Source organism: Brachyhypopomus gauderio, chromosome 13 (genome assembly GCF_052324685.1).
Source record: "Brachyhypopomus gauderio isolate BG-103 chromosome 13, BGAUD_0.2, whole genome shotgun sequence".
Taxonomy (NCBI): domain Eukaryota; kingdom Metazoa; phylum Chordata; class Actinopteri; order Gymnotiformes; family Hypopomidae; genus Brachyhypopomus; species Brachyhypopomus gauderio.
In genome coordinates this window covers 19,514,986-19,531,368 of record NC_135223.1, presented here as the reverse complement: position 1 = coordinate 19,531,368, position 16,383 = coordinate 19,514,986, and the positions used below count along the sequence as shown (strand labels likewise).

Sequence of the window (16,383 nt, the reverse complement as noted above, 5' to 3'; positions counted from 1 at the left end):
CCTAGTAAGTTTCAGTCATATTTCTTTGTCTTAGCTTAGGCGAATGCTCAGGAAATGCCAGAATGACATAATTAAAAAGAGACTGATAAAGTCCTCCAGCCTTTTTCATCCTTCTTGTGATGTCTTCCAACAAAAGTTCGCTTGAGCCCTGCCTTGTTACCAGTGAGCAGACCACAGGGACAGCACTGCTTCGCACTGGAGCCACTATCCTTCAAGCTCCAGCAGCCTCTCTGTGCTTACATCTTGGTATTAAGAGGCCCCTTCACCAGCCCCTGCTCTTTACGCATAACTGGTGCATGAATGCTACAGTCCCGTGCCTCACACACTCCTGGTACACCGGCATCGCCAGCCACACCCGGCTGACCCACAGGACCTGGGTACCCACGAGGGCCCGGTGGTCCCTCAAGTCCATTCCTGGGTTCTGCAGGATGGCCCGGCAGCCCTGTGTGAGAAAGCAGAGTGAAAAAGTTATCGATAAGAGTGTGAAAAATGTCACATTTTCAAGGCTAGTAATTGTTAAGTGTTTCATGTTTTCTAGGTTGATAGGTTTTGGATAAGAAAATATGTCATGTTTTCTAGCTTGATAAGTTTTGGGTAAGAGTGACAAGATCACCACATTCTTACCAAATCAATGTTCCCTCTGTGACATGGTCTTGCTATTTCTAATAATGTACTGATGTGCTGCTGACAGAGCATGTCAGTAAAGTTCTGCACAGACATTTAAATGCTGCTCACACTGCACACAGAATTAAGAGGCATCTTACCTCTGAGGCCTTGGTGACCATCATGGCCTGGAAGGCCTTTTCCAGGGTTGCCTCGCTGCCCTTTTTGACCTTTCGTACCTTCAGGGTTAATCAGAGCACATGTTTAGGCGTGGTGTTGGTAAACGTGCCGTTCAGCTGGACATTGCATGTATCACTCTTAAGGGGTTAGTATAAGGAAGGGCTGCTGAACCTCTGTCTCCCTCTGCTCCTTTCTGCCCCTCCAAGCCTGTCACACCCCGAGGCCCTCGGGCTCCTTTAGCTCCTGATTTACCAGCTTTGCCCTAGGCAAAAATATCAGGGAAAAAGTATTTAGGGGAAATACACAATATAAGCCAAATACAAACATTAGATACATTATATATATATATATAAAACTGACCGAATTACTGTGTTCAGCATAGCTAGGCATGTGTAGTGACTCACAGATTTTCCTGGATCCCCAGGGGGTCCTTGGGCTCCAGGGGGTCCAATCAGGGTTCGGTTATTGATTGGACAGCCCTGTGAACACTTAGCACGAATGGAGGCAGCATACTGGGAAATCTGTGCCGTCACCACACCTGTACACAACTGTAGAACCTGCTCGTCTGTCAGTGCGGGACCCTACGAGACGCGGGACGCGCAGATCAACATACACATTTGGAATAAAATGTGTAGAGCCAACAATAAGAATGATGCTCAGGGTTGCATGATCATTGTGTGCAGAATCTGTAGAAAATGCTCCATCAACATCATTATAAACACTACAGCTTCCCTAACAAAATAAACAGTAATAAACATCCCTCCAACTGGGATGTAGCTTCTGTGATTCAACAAACCCAATTCAAATACAAAACCAAACAGTCTAATTATCCAATAACTTATGGACTTGTCTACAGTTTGAAATACTATTTTTATGAGGATATCTCTGATATACCTTCAAGTATTTAAAACTGCCTTTGTTCTATTGCTGCATATTTAGAAACTGTGTCATTTGATTATGTCAGCTGTGCCTTGGTAGGACAATCACAGCTCTTAGGACAGCTGACATTTCTAGGACTTTGCTGAGAACACCTGAAACTCTATGGTAGAACACCCCAAACTATAGCACATCACTGTTAATCAGCCAAGTGCAGGTTTAAATGATCAGGAGGACAAAATGGATGGATAGCTTTCTTCATAAAGTGTACCGAGCTATGAAATGTTGTTGTGTAGGCAGTAGTTTGAAAAGATGGGGAGATAGATTTCATCATCTTGCTAGATTATGTACACTAAGCATTGGGAGTTAATGGGGTATTGAAAAGATTCGTGTGAGCTTTGCGATACGCACAGGTTCACCTGGCTCTCCCTTTGGTCCACTGTGTCCCTTCTCACCCAGGTCACCAACAGGCCCAATGTCACCTCTGGAACCAGGGACACCTGGAGGTCCCACACGACCAAGACGCCCAGCAGGCCCGATGTAGCCTTTCTCTCCTTGCTGTAAATATGCACAGTGCACATCTCAGAGTGGCAAGCAGCAAACTGCTTTACAGCAGATATCTTATGGCTTATATTCAGAATTGTTGCTGTACAAATGACCTTCTAGAATTTGCTTATGAACTAGAATATGCCATCTGGTCCTATAATTTGCAAACTGACTGCCTATATTTGCAGACCAACCTTTCTACTGTAGCCCTGTCACTTACAGACTGACCACCCCACTGTTGGTCTATCACTTATAGACTAAATGCAGCTTTTGGATGCACACTAAGGATTTGATGGTTGACTGTCAAAAATACATAAACAATGATTACATTAACAAGCTTTAAACAACAAACCTGCCCTTTGTCACCACGGGGGCCAAAACTTCCCTGTTTGGAAAAAAGGAAGTAAAAGTTTTTTTTTTAACTCTCCATCATGTGTAATGGAAACAGGAAGAGAAAAGATGATGTAAATCATGCCACATGCCCCTACCCTCTCTCCTTTATGGCCTTTCACACCTTTTCTTCCCGTTTCTCCCTGGAGAAAAAGGAGAAATTCTCGTCACAAGATGGGACACCGCTAATGTCATGTGAATTATCATATGGTTTCAATCGATATTGTATACATCTAAAATGTCATCTAAAATGTCAAACTTTACCAGCATTATTAAATGTGTGTAGGACACTTAAGTACCATGAGTCCTGTAAATGCCTCTGACTTAAAGCAAATCCAATGTATGTTTCAAAGATCACCTTAATGCCATCTGCTCCGGTCTCCCCTTTGGAACCCTACAAAATAGGAGTTCTGAAAGTCAGCTTAGGTAACCACGCCAAAATATTTGTTCAAGAAAATTACAGGATAATCACAGGCCTATAAGTTAATTTACCATTCAGTTAAATGTTCACTACAGTTCAGTTCAAACTGTGTAAAGAGTGATGCATAACACAAGAAGATGACTTGTTGAAAACATATCCATTCTAGGGAGTTCACCCTACTGACTAGTTTATATGAGAGCACCAAATACATAGAAGTGGGTCAGTGTCCACTGATGTGTATGTGTATTTAATTCCATCAAGGATTTGGGAGTATGCAGTTCAGAAAAGCTGTTAGATTCACTGGAAAATCACTTTAGCTTGCTAACTTACCTAGTTAGCTAATGTTTATTACTCTGAAGAAAATGTTAAGTATAGCAATCTGTCTAGGATAACCACATTAGTAAACAAAGAAATGTCTTATTGCCAAAATGAAACTAAAACAAACAAAAAAAACACCAAAAACCCTGACACACAATGCTTTCTGTATGATGACAATCAAGTGATTGAATCAAGTGTAGTCCCCTTTACTCAGGCCCTGTGATTAATGTGTAGGGAATAGAAGGGAAATGTTTATGAAATGTTTAGCGTAATGGATTTGGGATGTTATGACACAACCGAAAATACTGGTTATTCCTTAAGAAAGTGTATGATCCTTACAGGCTGCCCCTGTAGGCCTTTTGGACCAGGCTTTCCATGAACTCCAGCATCTCCAGGCTCTCCTTGTAGGCCCTAAATCCACAGGCAAAAATATAATACAAAGTTGTTGAGCATGTTTAGATTTTTTTCTTATCTTAATCCAAGTTGTAAGTAAACTATAATTTAACTACACCTTAACTACTGATTAAACTATAGCTTATTGTTTTTTTGTCCCTCTTTCTCCAACTTTTCAGGCAACAACCCCACCCCCCAAACCCACACACGCCCACCCCCCAAACCCACACACGCCCACACACTCCCACCCCCCAAACCCACACACGCCCACACACGCCCACCCACTCCCACCCACGTCCATTATTGAAAATGGAAGTAATGCTGGCATATAAAAATAGACACTGCTAGTAGTTTCACTTCCACTTTTATGTTGTTAATCCCCATATAATGTGTGTGGAAGGGAGAGTACCGAGTACACCACGCATCACACACTGACGTCATGTGACATTTTCAGTTAGAACTAGAATAACATGACATTCTCTGTTTAGATTGTGTTCTATTTGTTCTATCTGAGTAAATGTTAATCAAGCAAAGGATCAACACATATTAATGTTTTTTCATTTGTGCTATATATCGTGCTGAAAATAGCAGGAGGAGCCACCCTGGTGCCTTCTCTCCCGGGGCGTCCCCTCTCTCCACGGTCCCCTTTCAAGCCCTTAGGGAAGAAGAGTGGTGTAAGATGTCACAGAAAATCACACAACACGATGTGGAAAAAAGAAACACAATTAAGACTGAAGGAGCAGGAAACATGTTCACCATGTCACTAGAGTTTACTTTAGATTCTGTATGTTTATTTATTTGATACCTTTGGTCCCATTGACCCAGGAACGCCAACAACTCCGGGAACACCTAGAGGTCCCTGGTGGGTGGAGGGGTCATACAAGAAAATATGTTTTAAACATTTCCAGACCTGATTAATAGAGTATATAAAGTATATAGTGTATATAGTACAGTGGGTGCAAGCAGAAACTTACATCTTCTCCAGGCTCTCCATCACTTCCTGGCAAACCACTAGTACCTTTGTTACCCTGGAGATGAGGCACAGAAGAAAGGACATGCTATTCTAGTGCAGTTCCTATGTTCTGGTAACATATGTGCTGGATAATTGATTTTTTAAACATTTTTATTACCATCATGACTAAGTGTAAATACTTGACTGTAGAAAAAAGTCAAACAAATGTAAATTTTTTTGGTTAGGTAATAAAATGTCCGTCACCTTTGGCCCCCGTACTCCCCTGTCCCCTGGTATTCCAGGATAGCCCTACAAAGCACATGGAGCATGGAATATAAATATGATAAAAAAGAAGTTATATTTCTCACTTGTTAGTGTCAAGATACAATAAGAAGTGTGATTAACTCACAAGGTAACCCTGTTCTCCAATGTCTCCAGAGAATCCAGGAGCTCCGGTCTCACCCTGTGGAAGGAAAAAGGTTTATTTTAACATGACTGATTATCAGTGTGGTTCTTTGGCAAATCTAAACAGAATCTAAAGGGTTGGCCTACCTTTGATCCCTGTCGTCCTTGGGGTCCCTGTTTCCCAGGTTTGCCAGTGGATCCCTATAAAAATAGCTCAACATAGTTTATAACTCCTCATAGAGTGCTGCTTCAGTTTTGAGCTGTTTTGGACAAAAAAACATCCCTGCATGTTTTTTATATCTTTGTGAATTCAGATAATTTTCTAGGTAAAAAAGAACACTTCCTTTAGAAAGAGAGACATGGAATTCCACCAGTATTATTTATTCATGAATAACAATGTGGGAGTTGTTTACCTTAATACCTTTAGTTCCTGCAGTTCCTGGTGGGCCAATTGGACCAACAGACCCCTGTAATGAAAGAGGAAACACTGAAGTGAGCTTCAGGACTGAGTGGGAATAGATGGAGCGGGAAGCACATATTTATTCCCTCTGCAGAGTTCAGAGTTGTGGAAGTTAGATATAACATTAATAGCTCCCTCACAGTAAAATCTAAACAGTATGTTTGACATACTGGTAACCCACACCATGTTATTTGTTTATTTTTCTCCTAGTTCTGGTTAAGTGCAAAAGTTATTTAGGATTAGAAACTAGAAAAACCAATGAAGCTGTACAAATAATAATATTTCAAATAATGAACATAGTTCTGACCTCATGGTTCATGCTAATGAGAACTCAGGCACATGGAGGTTGCCTATGTTCCCTGGGTTCCCATGTTCCAGTGAGGAGATGCTGACCCAACGTCTCTGACTCACCTCACCTCCTGGAAGTCCGACTCCTCCGCGGGGTCCCTCCATGCCAATATCACCCTACAACAGACACCCTCAGTCTTACAATCTACACATTGCATAATGGGTGATTACTTAATAAAGCACAACTACATTATGGCTGAACCTAAATGTTACCAGTCTCAGATATGGTATATGCTCAGCTGTTAGCTATGATGCTAACTTGTCTTGATCTCTGCGCAGGTGTGCCAGTGACCACACCCATGAATGACTTATTTTGAAAGCATGGCAGGTGAGACACCATTCACTCTGTCTCATTCCTTCGTGACATAGATTCCTACATGGTTTTGGAAACATTTCTTTTGAAACTGACCCATAATGAAACAATTAAATGCCGTATTTTCTGCTTTCCTCTGCTTCCAGCTATAGCCTACATGCTACAAAATCCCAAAGATTCTCTGGAGGAATTATGTCTGGTGGCCAGAATGACCAATTAACATACATACTTCTTGTCACAACTATGGGACCAGAGGAAACTTGTGGTTGGTGCATTATAAGATGATATATAAGAGAAAGACATGGACAGAATCAGACAGACTGTGCCATGGAAACATGGTCTACCACGAAAACATTCCCCATGCCAATATGACACCGGCAGCATGGCCTCTTGACTGGAGCAATGTAGGCTTAGCATGTACAGCTACATAGTAGGTGTACTAATAAATGCTCCCCTAGGGTCCATAAACACATACATTGTCTTTACATCCAAACATTACTAATCTCTTCATTTCATTACCTTTAATCCAGCTTGTCCCTTCTCACCTGGGTCTCCAGGCAACCCAGGAAAACCCTATGAGAAAAGGAAATTAGAACATGTGTAGGACACGCCCAAGATGATGTGCCTACACTGTTGGACTCCTCCACTCACCATTGCACCAGAGAAGCCAGATGCACCATCCTCTCCATCAGGCCCAGAGTCGCCCTAAAGACAGAACACAAATGTTGGAGAGGGAGCCAAAATCTACACATGACCCAAATATAAAAAGGATAGGAAGGATAATAGCTCACCACAGGGCCTGTGTCACCTCCCCGGCCTCGAACGCCTTTAGTTCCTTTGTAGCCCTAACAGCACAGCATAGGATAGTCAGAGGATACTGAGTCTTCTTTGAAATCAGTGTCTGAAGTTCAGAGCAGATTAAACTTCACACCACTTACCTCTCTTCCTTGAAGCCCTGGGAATCCCTGTTTCCCTTGGGGCCCTTTGGACCCCTAATCACAAAGAGCTGTTAATAAATGTATAAGGACAAAACCAGTGCTGCCAAATTTCTAGGCGTGTACCTGCCTTACTGAGATGGCCTACCTTTGGTCCAGCGAAGCCCGCAAACCCGGGCTCTCCTGGCTCACAGTCACACTCTGTGGGTCCTTCTTCCCCCAAAGAGGCGTCCCCATCATAGGGCATTTCGGTGGTCAGGGTGGTCACCTCTTTGGCATAGTCATATGTGTCTGTGGTAGTGGCGTAAGGGTAGGCCTCCTCTGTGAGCATGGTGACCTCCGTTGAAGCAGGACCGTAGGGGTCAAACGCAGAAGCGGACTGTTCGTCCTCGTAGGTGCGTGTGGGCTCTGGAGGGTAGTCCACTTCAAATACACAAAAAGGACTGTGAGACCCTGACAGAGTGGCTGGCTTGTGTTGCTCACGCAAAAGATGATTAGGTCCATTAATAATCTCCAATGAGAAATTATGCAAATAAGGTGTTAATGGATCGTGGGTATCGATACACATCAGATTTAGAGACAGATGCAGTTGTTACTGAGTAATGAGCAAGTGTGGGCTACTTGCATGTCATGCGTGGGGATAAAGGGAGTTTCCAGACACTTTAATCCCTTGCAATAATAGCCCACACTGATTTCAATTACATACATCATTATAACACATACATAAGTCTAGTGATCATATCTTTATTTTGCTATAATTAAATACATTTATACATATACAGATGATATGTTGGCATCGATCAATGAACAAACGTATATAGCAATCAATGCAGATTTCACTTAATGTTTAGGCATATTTATTTGTTACGATGAAATGGTAATGTGACATACATATGCCCCCGTTTTAGGTTTGTGATTAAAACCTAACCTTGTAATGCCTTCTGTAATGATTTTTAAATGGTTTCTTACAGAACCTGTATGAACACAACAGCAGAGACAGTCTGTCTGTCTGCATCGTTAACTACATTGTAAACAACTATGCACATCAGGCTCAAACCTACATCAAAATATTAGAAACAATTCAATGCAATTCATCAAGTAGCTACTTGTTCAGAATTAAAGACTAAAAAGGATATGGTCTGGCAGTGAGATAATACTGCTTTAAAGGAATAGCTTAGAAATGCAAATGTTTGCACTGATGAATAAATATTAGCTGCCTGTTAGCATTATTCAAATGCCATCAAGCTAACTAGTTAGCAAGTTAACAAGTTAGACATGTTAGAATGTTTGTTTGAGCTATTTATTGCTATTAGTAAAGCACTAGATTATTTTTTTCTAATGCAGTATTAGACCACTCACATGTTCATGCCAGCATTCCCCAGATTAAAACAAACAAAACAAACCAAACAAATAGTTGGCATGACCCTACCAGACTGTGTATATCCAGAATGTTCATCATATCCACTGACTAAGGAGCCTTCATATGTATGTTCATCACCTACATATTTCAATAGGGACATGGTGTTATTTAGCGAGATGTATGTGTTGAGGATGATGATGAATGACGATGAATGCATACAGCTTGAAATTTCTCAGGTTGCACGTTTTGCAGGTTGCAAGTTTACGAGTGCTGGTGTTCTGCAGGCCTCCTCTGTTGTGTGCTCTGACCTGAGTGGTGGCCAGAGTAGTCTTCCTGGGCCTTGCAGTGGAGCGCACAGAGCAGCAGCACAGAGCTTAGACACACGGCCCACACCTGACAGCCACAGAGGAACACAGACACCATCAACCTCACACGCCACGCTCCTGTGGCACCTCCCCTCACGCCCGTCCCAGTGCTTTAGAAAAACTGGGACAAACGGAGCAGCCACAGACAAAGCTGTAATGTGGAACCCAAGAAAGGCAGAAGAAAAAGCCCAGCGCCATAGCAGAGGACAGAGAGCTCACAAATGGAACTTATTAATAACACGTAGGCATGTTGCACACTTTAAATGTTTTTTGAGTGTGTAAATAAATATTCAGTCATGTATGCATCCATGTGTCCTCGTTTTTTACTGTTGACAAAAACCAAATGTTTTTTTTTTGTCAGTCAATGTAATTTTATAGATATGCTTATCAATATACTGGCCACAAGGCTTAAAAAATATAGAAATGTTGAGTCAATTAAGCACTCAACAATAGTGATACATTTAGCAGTTTCCATTCAGTCACACTATGTTTATATTTTTTAGAATTAAAGTCACTATAATATATATAACTTCAAATTACACATTAATTGAATATTATTTTATTATAGGACTATTAAGGAAAAGTAAATGCTAACATCTTGAATCAGCTTATAGCAGATGCACTCGACAAACTCCAGCAAACTCCAGGAGAAATCGACCCCTTGGCTAAACTGATTTCCACAACCTTCAATAAATTTACCACAACAGCAATTACAAGTGGAGGAAAATATAACTGGGATATTAATGGACAGACAGATGCTAGAATAACTTTTCTTCAAGAAGGAACAGTGCAGGATGAATATTTCAACAAGACTTAATGTCTCCCCCTACTGGAAAGAGCTAGTACTCGTTTCTGAGCAGTTCTGTGCATTCCAATCAGGTAACCTTAAATGGGTGTCCTAATCAGAGATGGGCATTCCAGGTTCAGAAAATAAAAAGTCCTCACCAAGATTTTCTCAGGCTTCCTGGACTGTGGTGATTCCACTAATTTTACCTGGCTTGCACTAATTAGAAAACAAGCTTGAGTAAACTCCTGGGAAGGACTTTTACTTTCTGAACCTGGAATGCCCACCTCTGGTCCTAACGTGCGATTGGCACCGAGGTCTCGAGTGGAATTCCACAATAGATTGGATGAGGACACTCATGTGCAGGAGAACATGGAGATATGACCACTGAAGATCTGCTGATTAGTTCTTCTGTTTAGATATAGAATTAATATCATTAATTGTAAGCAGATATGCAGTGCAGGCCTAATACATTTTAAAAAGCTCCTTTCTTAGGAAGTGAGGACACACTTTTGTATTTGTGTTTGAGTTCATTTAGGTCCACTGTCCAAGTGCCAGACATACTGTCTTGCCCTCATAATTTACAGCAGTTCTCAGGCTGATCTTACATTCCAGACCAGACTAGCTGCACACCTAGATCTACACCACTACTGCTGTCTTCTGATTTCACGAATGCTCTCTTGATCACGCATGCACACTGTGGGCCATTTACATAGCAGATGCAGTGTTGTTTGGCCTACTATACTGTAACCATGACACTGCAGCACACTGGATAAACACATTGGGCAACAAAATGTAAACTTTCACAAACTAAAATAGATGGATCTATTTTACACTCAACTTATATCAAGCATCATCAAGTGACAGGGCATGTTTTATATGAAGTATTACTTATTAATAAATAAGGCTGTTATTGTGCTTAAATATGTACAAACATATTTCTAAAATGTACAATGATGTTTTTTCCCTAGATGTAGCTGATGCAGCATTCAGTGTTCAGCAGTAGTCTTCTAACATAGAGGATATCCACTTGCCTTAATTCAGCTTTTTTTCCATATTTTACATTAAGAAAAGTGGGAGTGCTGTGAAAAACCTCTTAAGGGCGATAGAGAAATTCTGAAAACATTCAGTTTGAAAAAAAAGAATAGACACGGTTTTGTAGCTGGACGACAAACATTTTTGACCAATGTTATCTTTCCATATAGTCTACACCAGTCTACATTTAAAGTTGAAACTCTTGAGACTGAATGGCTGAATTAAGTGTTGAGGTTTGCTGATCATTACTCTTGATAGTACAAGAGGTCAGAGTGAGGGGGCGGAGCTTGTGGACCCCATCAAGGGCTCTCACCATCCCACAGGCCCTCTAGGACAAAGAGGTGCAATGTAGGACATGCACACTCTCTTACTTCTCTGGGTTTTCACCTATATGCCAGGGTTCACGACCTCTTGAAATGTGAGGGGTCATGCAGAGAATTATCATAAAGTCAAGCAGCAATGGAACCTGATATAACACCACAACTACAAAGATCTAGAAAACATAATGGAACCTATATGCAGTTAGACCAATCATGAATAAAACACTGACTTAGACTGAGCTATTTTACTGTATCCTTTACTGGAACTGCAATGAATGCACTGAATCACTTACAATTAAGAGCTTGCATGATGCTCCAGGCAGCAAATAATATGAATTTGTCTATGGCAAAATCAGCTATGACCTTTTGCGTTAGTATTGATAACATTAGCAGAAGTCAATTGAAATGAAAAGCAGCCTACACTGCATTAGTTTTTAACACCATATACAGTTAAATCCATGACACTACACTTCACTTCAGGTAGTTACTACCGTATAACTTGCAAAGCATCTAATTTGAATAACACAACTGGAATGAATCTACCGTCACATCTCCAGTTTGTGGTCATGCAATGAAGAGCTGCTCTTTCTCACCTTCACCCCAGAGCCTGCCATGACCAGTTGCCCTTCCTGCTGGATTCTGTCACGTCTGCAAGGTCCACAGAGAGGGCCCAGTCACTCCACACACGGAGGGCTCGTGGTCTCAGGCTGTGTGTGAGTGTGACTGCCCGCGCTCCTCACTGCATTCACCCTTCCCAGCCGTGGCGCCAGAGCCCCTGTGCAGAAACAGCCATGCAGGTCTCCTGGGGCCTCACCACACTCCCCTAGGCTCCCTCCTCTCCACAGCTGGGTGAGAAATACCGAAACCTTCCCCAAAGACACACACACACACACATGAAATGAGGAGAAAAGCTTATGGACTGTGGGCAGATGCAAAAAATAAAAACTTTCAATGATATGAAAATATGATTTATTGAACTAGATACAACCTGCATTTACTTGTTTTATTGATGTACACAATTGCAGGACATTGTTCATAATGATGTTTTGAAAAACATGTTCTACAAGCTTTTCTTCCTACATCAGGAACAGAAACAAGGTGAAAGCTGAAGTGAAAAACCTTTGGTACTAATTAAGTTAATTTGGGGAAGTACAGCCAGAAAGGGACAGCAAATCCAAAAACTACATGTAAAATCTCACCATGCAAATGTAAATGTGGGTTTGTAACCTTTAGCTTTCTTGCCAAGATAATGACGACACATTTTACTGATCCTGTATGGCCAGGACAAACACACCCACTGAAGGGTTTTATGGTTGGGATAAACGGTACCTTCATGTATCCAATCGAGAGCTTTAGTATTGTTCTTCAGAACTGAATAAAACAACCCTGGGATTACATTGAATATTTAATACAATATGACATGCACATATGGAATTATATGAATAATGGATGAAAGAGATTAAAATGTTTTGTGAAGAATTAAAACACCACAAGATCAGTTCAGATCAGTTTACTTTAATGTGCATAAATAAACTCAAATAACTGCATTAAGATTACCCACAGGACCCAAAGACCCCCCCCCAAAAAAAAAACACCCTGAAAAAAAATTCTTCTGCATCCAACACAAGATCCACATCCAGCCAAACTGTTCTCTACTTATTCTTTTTCTTCTTTTTCTTGTGATGCCTCTCTTCAGGAGAGCGTGAATCCCTGCACACAAATGGACAGCAAAGGGTTGAAATTAAAACAAAAAACACAAGATAACACGGTGAGCAATAAAGGCACATAATGAATGGCCAGTGAATAACACTGCCTCCAAGGTGAGGAGGAATTGTAAACTAAATCATCCCTCGCGGGGCTGTGAGCTGGGACCCTGCGGCCGGCCCTCACCTCCTCCTGCGTCTGCTCTCCTTCTCTTGACTCCGCTGGCGGCTGCGTTTCTTCTTCCGCTTGTGACGGGAGCTGAGCTCCTCCCTGCTGCTCGCATGCGACTCCCGGGACTCAACAGATGCAGCACGGCCTTCGTCTGGCCTCCTGCAGACGGAGGATGTCATAAACGAAGTGGCCAACAGGTGGCAGCACCGGTCAGTGAAGACAGGATTAGTGGCTGGAGTCGGTGTGAATGCCTGCTCAGGGAAAAGGCAGGTAGATAAGATTTGTACACAACGTGGTGGCTGCTGTCACGGAGACTGATGAGAAGATGACCACCACAGCTGAAGAAGCACCGACTTGTGGTGGAGGGGAAACTGACAATCCCTCCTTACAGAACAACCCGTGTCTGAAGTTGCTTGGGCACCACAAATCGACCTGTATACCTCTGAAAGCATGCAGCATAATTCGCAACATTACCTATGCTGTGATGTTTTGATCGCTTCCTCTTTTTCCTCTTTCCACAGTCTGGCCAGTTCCCCAGAGTGGACATTAATCACTTCACGAATAACCTGTGGAATCACAGTGGCACAAACATGAATACAGACTGCTTCATGGACCTCAGCTCTACTGAAGAATTTATTCTTCCTCACTCCCATTTTTTTTAAAATACACAAACAGACCTGACAACATGAAGCATCATTTAACTGGCACATTAGTTCAACCATGAACTGTGTAATTGATCTTTCGTAGGCTGTATGGAGGTATATCGGACCTGCAAGGTAGGGAATAGAAGAGCTCGAATTCTGACCTCAGTGTAAGACTTCTTGGTAATGTGAACATTCTTTGCTCTGTACGACTGGCGCCGTCTCCTGTAGTCTCTCATCTCAGCCAAGACCTCAAGGTGAGACTTCGGTCCATTATGTTGCTCATCTATGTTTAGAAAATGTTTCATTAAAATTCCATGTAAAAATTATTTTACACAGGGAGTTTCACAAATCAGGCACATTTCTTAATAAAAACCACATCATTTGAAACAAAGTCCCAGGGAACTTTCAGACATTTTTCCAGTAACTGCTCTGTTATTGCTAAATGTTTACCATATAAATGCTTAATAGGTGCATGGATAGAAAGTGTGATGTATTAAAAGTCATCGAAATTATACCTTTATTAAGCTTGGAAACAAGATCCACATACAGATCCTCATTGCTGGAAGACTGTGCCTTTGCACTCCGCTGCATGGCCACAACATGATCGTACAAGGCCAACCGATCAGCCACAGTGAGGTCACATACTGATCGCTTGTGGTTCTGAGGAACGGCCACAGGTTCGGTGGAGTAATCGCCTGAACACAAAACAGAGTTTAACACATACTGGCTTCAGGGACAGTATTCATGAAGGAGCAGAGAATCTTCCGCCAAAAACTACTGAATGAGCAATGTATAAAATAAAGGTTCACAAAATTCTACAATTTAGTGAATATTCCCAAAACGTAATGGGATCACCAAATCATGTGACAGAAACGTGTAGATTCTGTTTGCATGTATAGGTGCTTTTTATATATTCTCACAATTTTTGTGAGAGAATAAAGCTGTAACATTTCTAATTTCAGGCTGACATAAAAGGATATTTTTAAAAGGATACAGCAAGTATGAGTGGAAAAATGTCTTGACAAGACAGCCTCTAATACTCACCCCTGTTACTAGAAAAAATACAAAATACAAATAAATGATTTTGTATTGGGACTAAGAAATTCTTAAATAAAAGATTGTTAGACAAATTCTTGTTCAGACATGTTGTAACTTGTTAGATAAAAAAAAAGGTTCAAAGTCACTTAAGTCAATAACCAGTGAACCCTGTATTCAACATATAACTTTCAAATGCATTCTGAAACTTCTCTTATCTACAGTCACGAAAAAACGTAATATAAAGCATCCATCCACCCTTCCACCCACAGTGAGAGATCAGAGTTTTGCTTTATAGCTTACTTTGGCAGTATGTTCCTGGTGACTGAAGTGGAGGGGCATTTGCACGAGCCTGCAGGATTACTTGATGTTGTGTATGTTTATCTGTTACAAGACAGGTGAGAATACCAATAACAATACATGGTTGTGAGCCTCTCCCTAGCACTTGGAACATATACTCACTAACCACATAAAAACACCTTGTAGGTATACAAGTTACGGTTTAGACTGTATCGGCACAGGACATTAGCCATCTTGTGGCCTTCATACGTGGTCAGCTACTGCTTTTGGTCGGACGTTTAGAGAGATGGTCTAGTCTTAATTCAGCAGAGACATGGACACACATGAAAACACCAATACGACTGTAGTGTATGTACCAGCTCGACACTAATAACCATGCTGCTACCCTGTCAATAGTTAGTTGCATGTAAAAATGTCAGTATGCTGGGTTGCCACCCAAAACATATCTATGTAACAGTTATCCTGTTGTTATAAAATGACCAGTGATTAACCAAATAGAAGGTGGCTGACGAACTGTGCATATCAATATGCCAAAGTGGAGTGTGAGCATCCCTCATTTACATTATGGCACCGCCATTAATTCATTACACAAAAAAATTACTTCCCTAAAAACGTCACCTCCTTTGAATGGACCACTCACCTAATATTATGCTGGGAATGTTTGCTCTCTCATAGCAAAAAGACGGATCGTTCATCTCTGCCTGAATCCATACAAGTATAAGATGTTAGTGTGATGTTTATACGCAATGAAATAGAAAGTCATGACTTTTAGTGAGTAACCATTTCTTCACCTGTTCCTCTTTGGAGTATCCTAACTGGACGAGCTGACACACTGCTCTGTGTTTGTCCATGCTCCTACATGGAACACAGTGGTCCTTATCGTAGGAACACAACTCCATATGTTCCTGGAGCGAGGAGCATGAGAGAAGCATGAGAGGACCTTGTTTCAGCGTTAGAAATAAATGAAGAACAAACGCAGGTCCCACATCTGTTTAACCAGTTAGTAAGCTAGATCAATTTATCCATCTATCTGTCCTTAGTGGGTTAACCCAACTATGGGATGATTTGCTGGCATCGTATTATAAATAAAAAACGAAGTTTGACACAATTTTCAAAGAGATATTCTTTTCTGAATTGCATTTGTAACCCTGAAATCTAGCTGACATGAACTTCAGTTCGGTTATTTTTTATAGACAGTTAACTAACAAGCTGCATCATTGTTAGCTAGCTAACCTGGCTAGCTCATATTACCAGGGAGTTGGACTCCAAGTCCGGATTCCAGTCCAGTGCCTTAAAGAGCTCCGTCAGTTGTGTACGACAGTTTTCCGTAAATTCGGTCAGTTCGTCCAAACTCCGTATCCGGTCCTGTAGTGTCTCCGTGAAAGACATTTCAGACATTTCACCCACGAACGGGACCGAACAACACGAACTTAACCAGTACGACCCGCTGAACGTCGCATGAACAGGAAGCAGTTCCTCCCCGTTCCGGTTGTTTTTTTTTTTACAGATCCAGGATCAGTTTGTC

General features: G+C 41.5%; 2 protein-coding genes across 6 annotated transcripts; both read right to left on the bottom strand.

The window, feature by feature from the left end:
• Positions 1-2: 2 nt before the first annotated feature.
• Positions 3-12,451, bottom strand: LOC143474170 (uncharacterized). 5 transcript variants are annotated; one of them, XM_076971531.1, is made up of 24 exons: positions 11,598-12,451; positions 8,809-8,893; positions 7,289-7,563; positions 7,144-7,197; positions 6,997-7,050; positions 6,857-6,910; positions 6,725-6,778; positions 5,956-6,009; positions 5,498-5,551; positions 5,232-5,285; positions 5,089-5,142; positions 4,944-4,988; positions 4,702-4,755; positions 4,533-4,586; positions 4,329-4,382; positions 3,674-3,745; positions 2,954-2,989; positions 2,694-2,738; positions 2,558-2,590; positions 2,071-2,217; positions 1,188-1,364; positions 955-1,045; positions 765-842; positions 3-442 (listed from the first exon to the last, which is right to left on the bottom strand). In XM_076971531.1, exons 1-24 carry the CDS (start codon positions 11,616-11,618, stop codon positions 237-239), a joined length of 1,905 nt encoding a protein of 634 aa, XP_076827646.1. In that variant the 5' UTR covers positions 11,619-12,451; the 3' UTR covers positions 3-236. The 5 variants fall into 5 exon arrangements, with proteins under 5 accessions (XP_076827646.1, XP_076827647.1, XP_076827645.1 ...); XM_076971532.1 differs by lacking the exon at positions 8,809-8,893; XM_076971530.1 differs by lacking the exon at positions 11,598-12,451 and having other exon boundaries at positions 8,809-9,178.
• A 110-nt stretch (positions 12,452-12,561) lies between these two features.
• Positions 12,562-16,379, bottom strand: snrnp48 (small nuclear ribonucleoprotein 48 (U11/U12)). The gene is made up of 9 exons (XM_076971533.1): positions 16,110-16,379; positions 15,650-15,763; positions 15,499-15,559; positions 14,862-14,942; positions 14,039-14,218; positions 13,685-13,806; positions 13,354-13,445; positions 12,895-13,038; positions 12,562-12,714 (listed from the first exon to the last, which is right to left on the bottom strand). Exons 1-9 carry the CDS (start codon positions 16,254-16,256, stop codon positions 12,657-12,659), a joined length of 999 nt encoding a protein of 332 aa, XP_076827648.1. The 5' UTR covers positions 16,257-16,379; the 3' UTR covers positions 12,562-12,656.
• Between the last annotated feature and the right edge of the window lie 4 nt (positions 16,380-16,383).

Excerpts from the sequence above, each read along its gene's own strand:
- snrnp48 (XM_076971533.1), bottom strand. The coding sequence starts at position 16,256 with ATGTCTGAAATGTCTTTCACGGAGACACTACAGGACCGGATACGGAGT. Across the intron at positions 15,764-16,109 it reads ACTTGGAGTCCAACTCCCTG|GAACATATGGAGTTGTGTTC; the intron begins GTAATATGAGCT and ends TCCTCGCTCCAG. Across the intron at positions 14,219-14,861 it reads ACCAGGAACATACTGCCAAA|GCGATTACTCCACCGAACCT; the intron begins GTAAGCTATAAA and ends TTTTGTGTTCAG.
- LOC143474170 (XM_076971528.1), bottom strand. The coding sequence starts at position 8,717 with ATGCATTCATCGTCATTCATCATCATCCTCAACACATACATCTCGCTA. Across the intron at positions 2,990-3,673 it reads AAGGCCTACAGGGGCAGCCT|GGTTCCAAAGGGGAGACCGG; the intron begins GTAAGGATCATA and ends CCTATTTTGTAG. Across the intron at positions 2,739-2,953 it reads CCGGAGCAGATGGCATTAAG|GGAGAAACGGGAAGAAAAGG; the intron begins GTGATCTTTGAA and ends CTTTTTCTCCAG.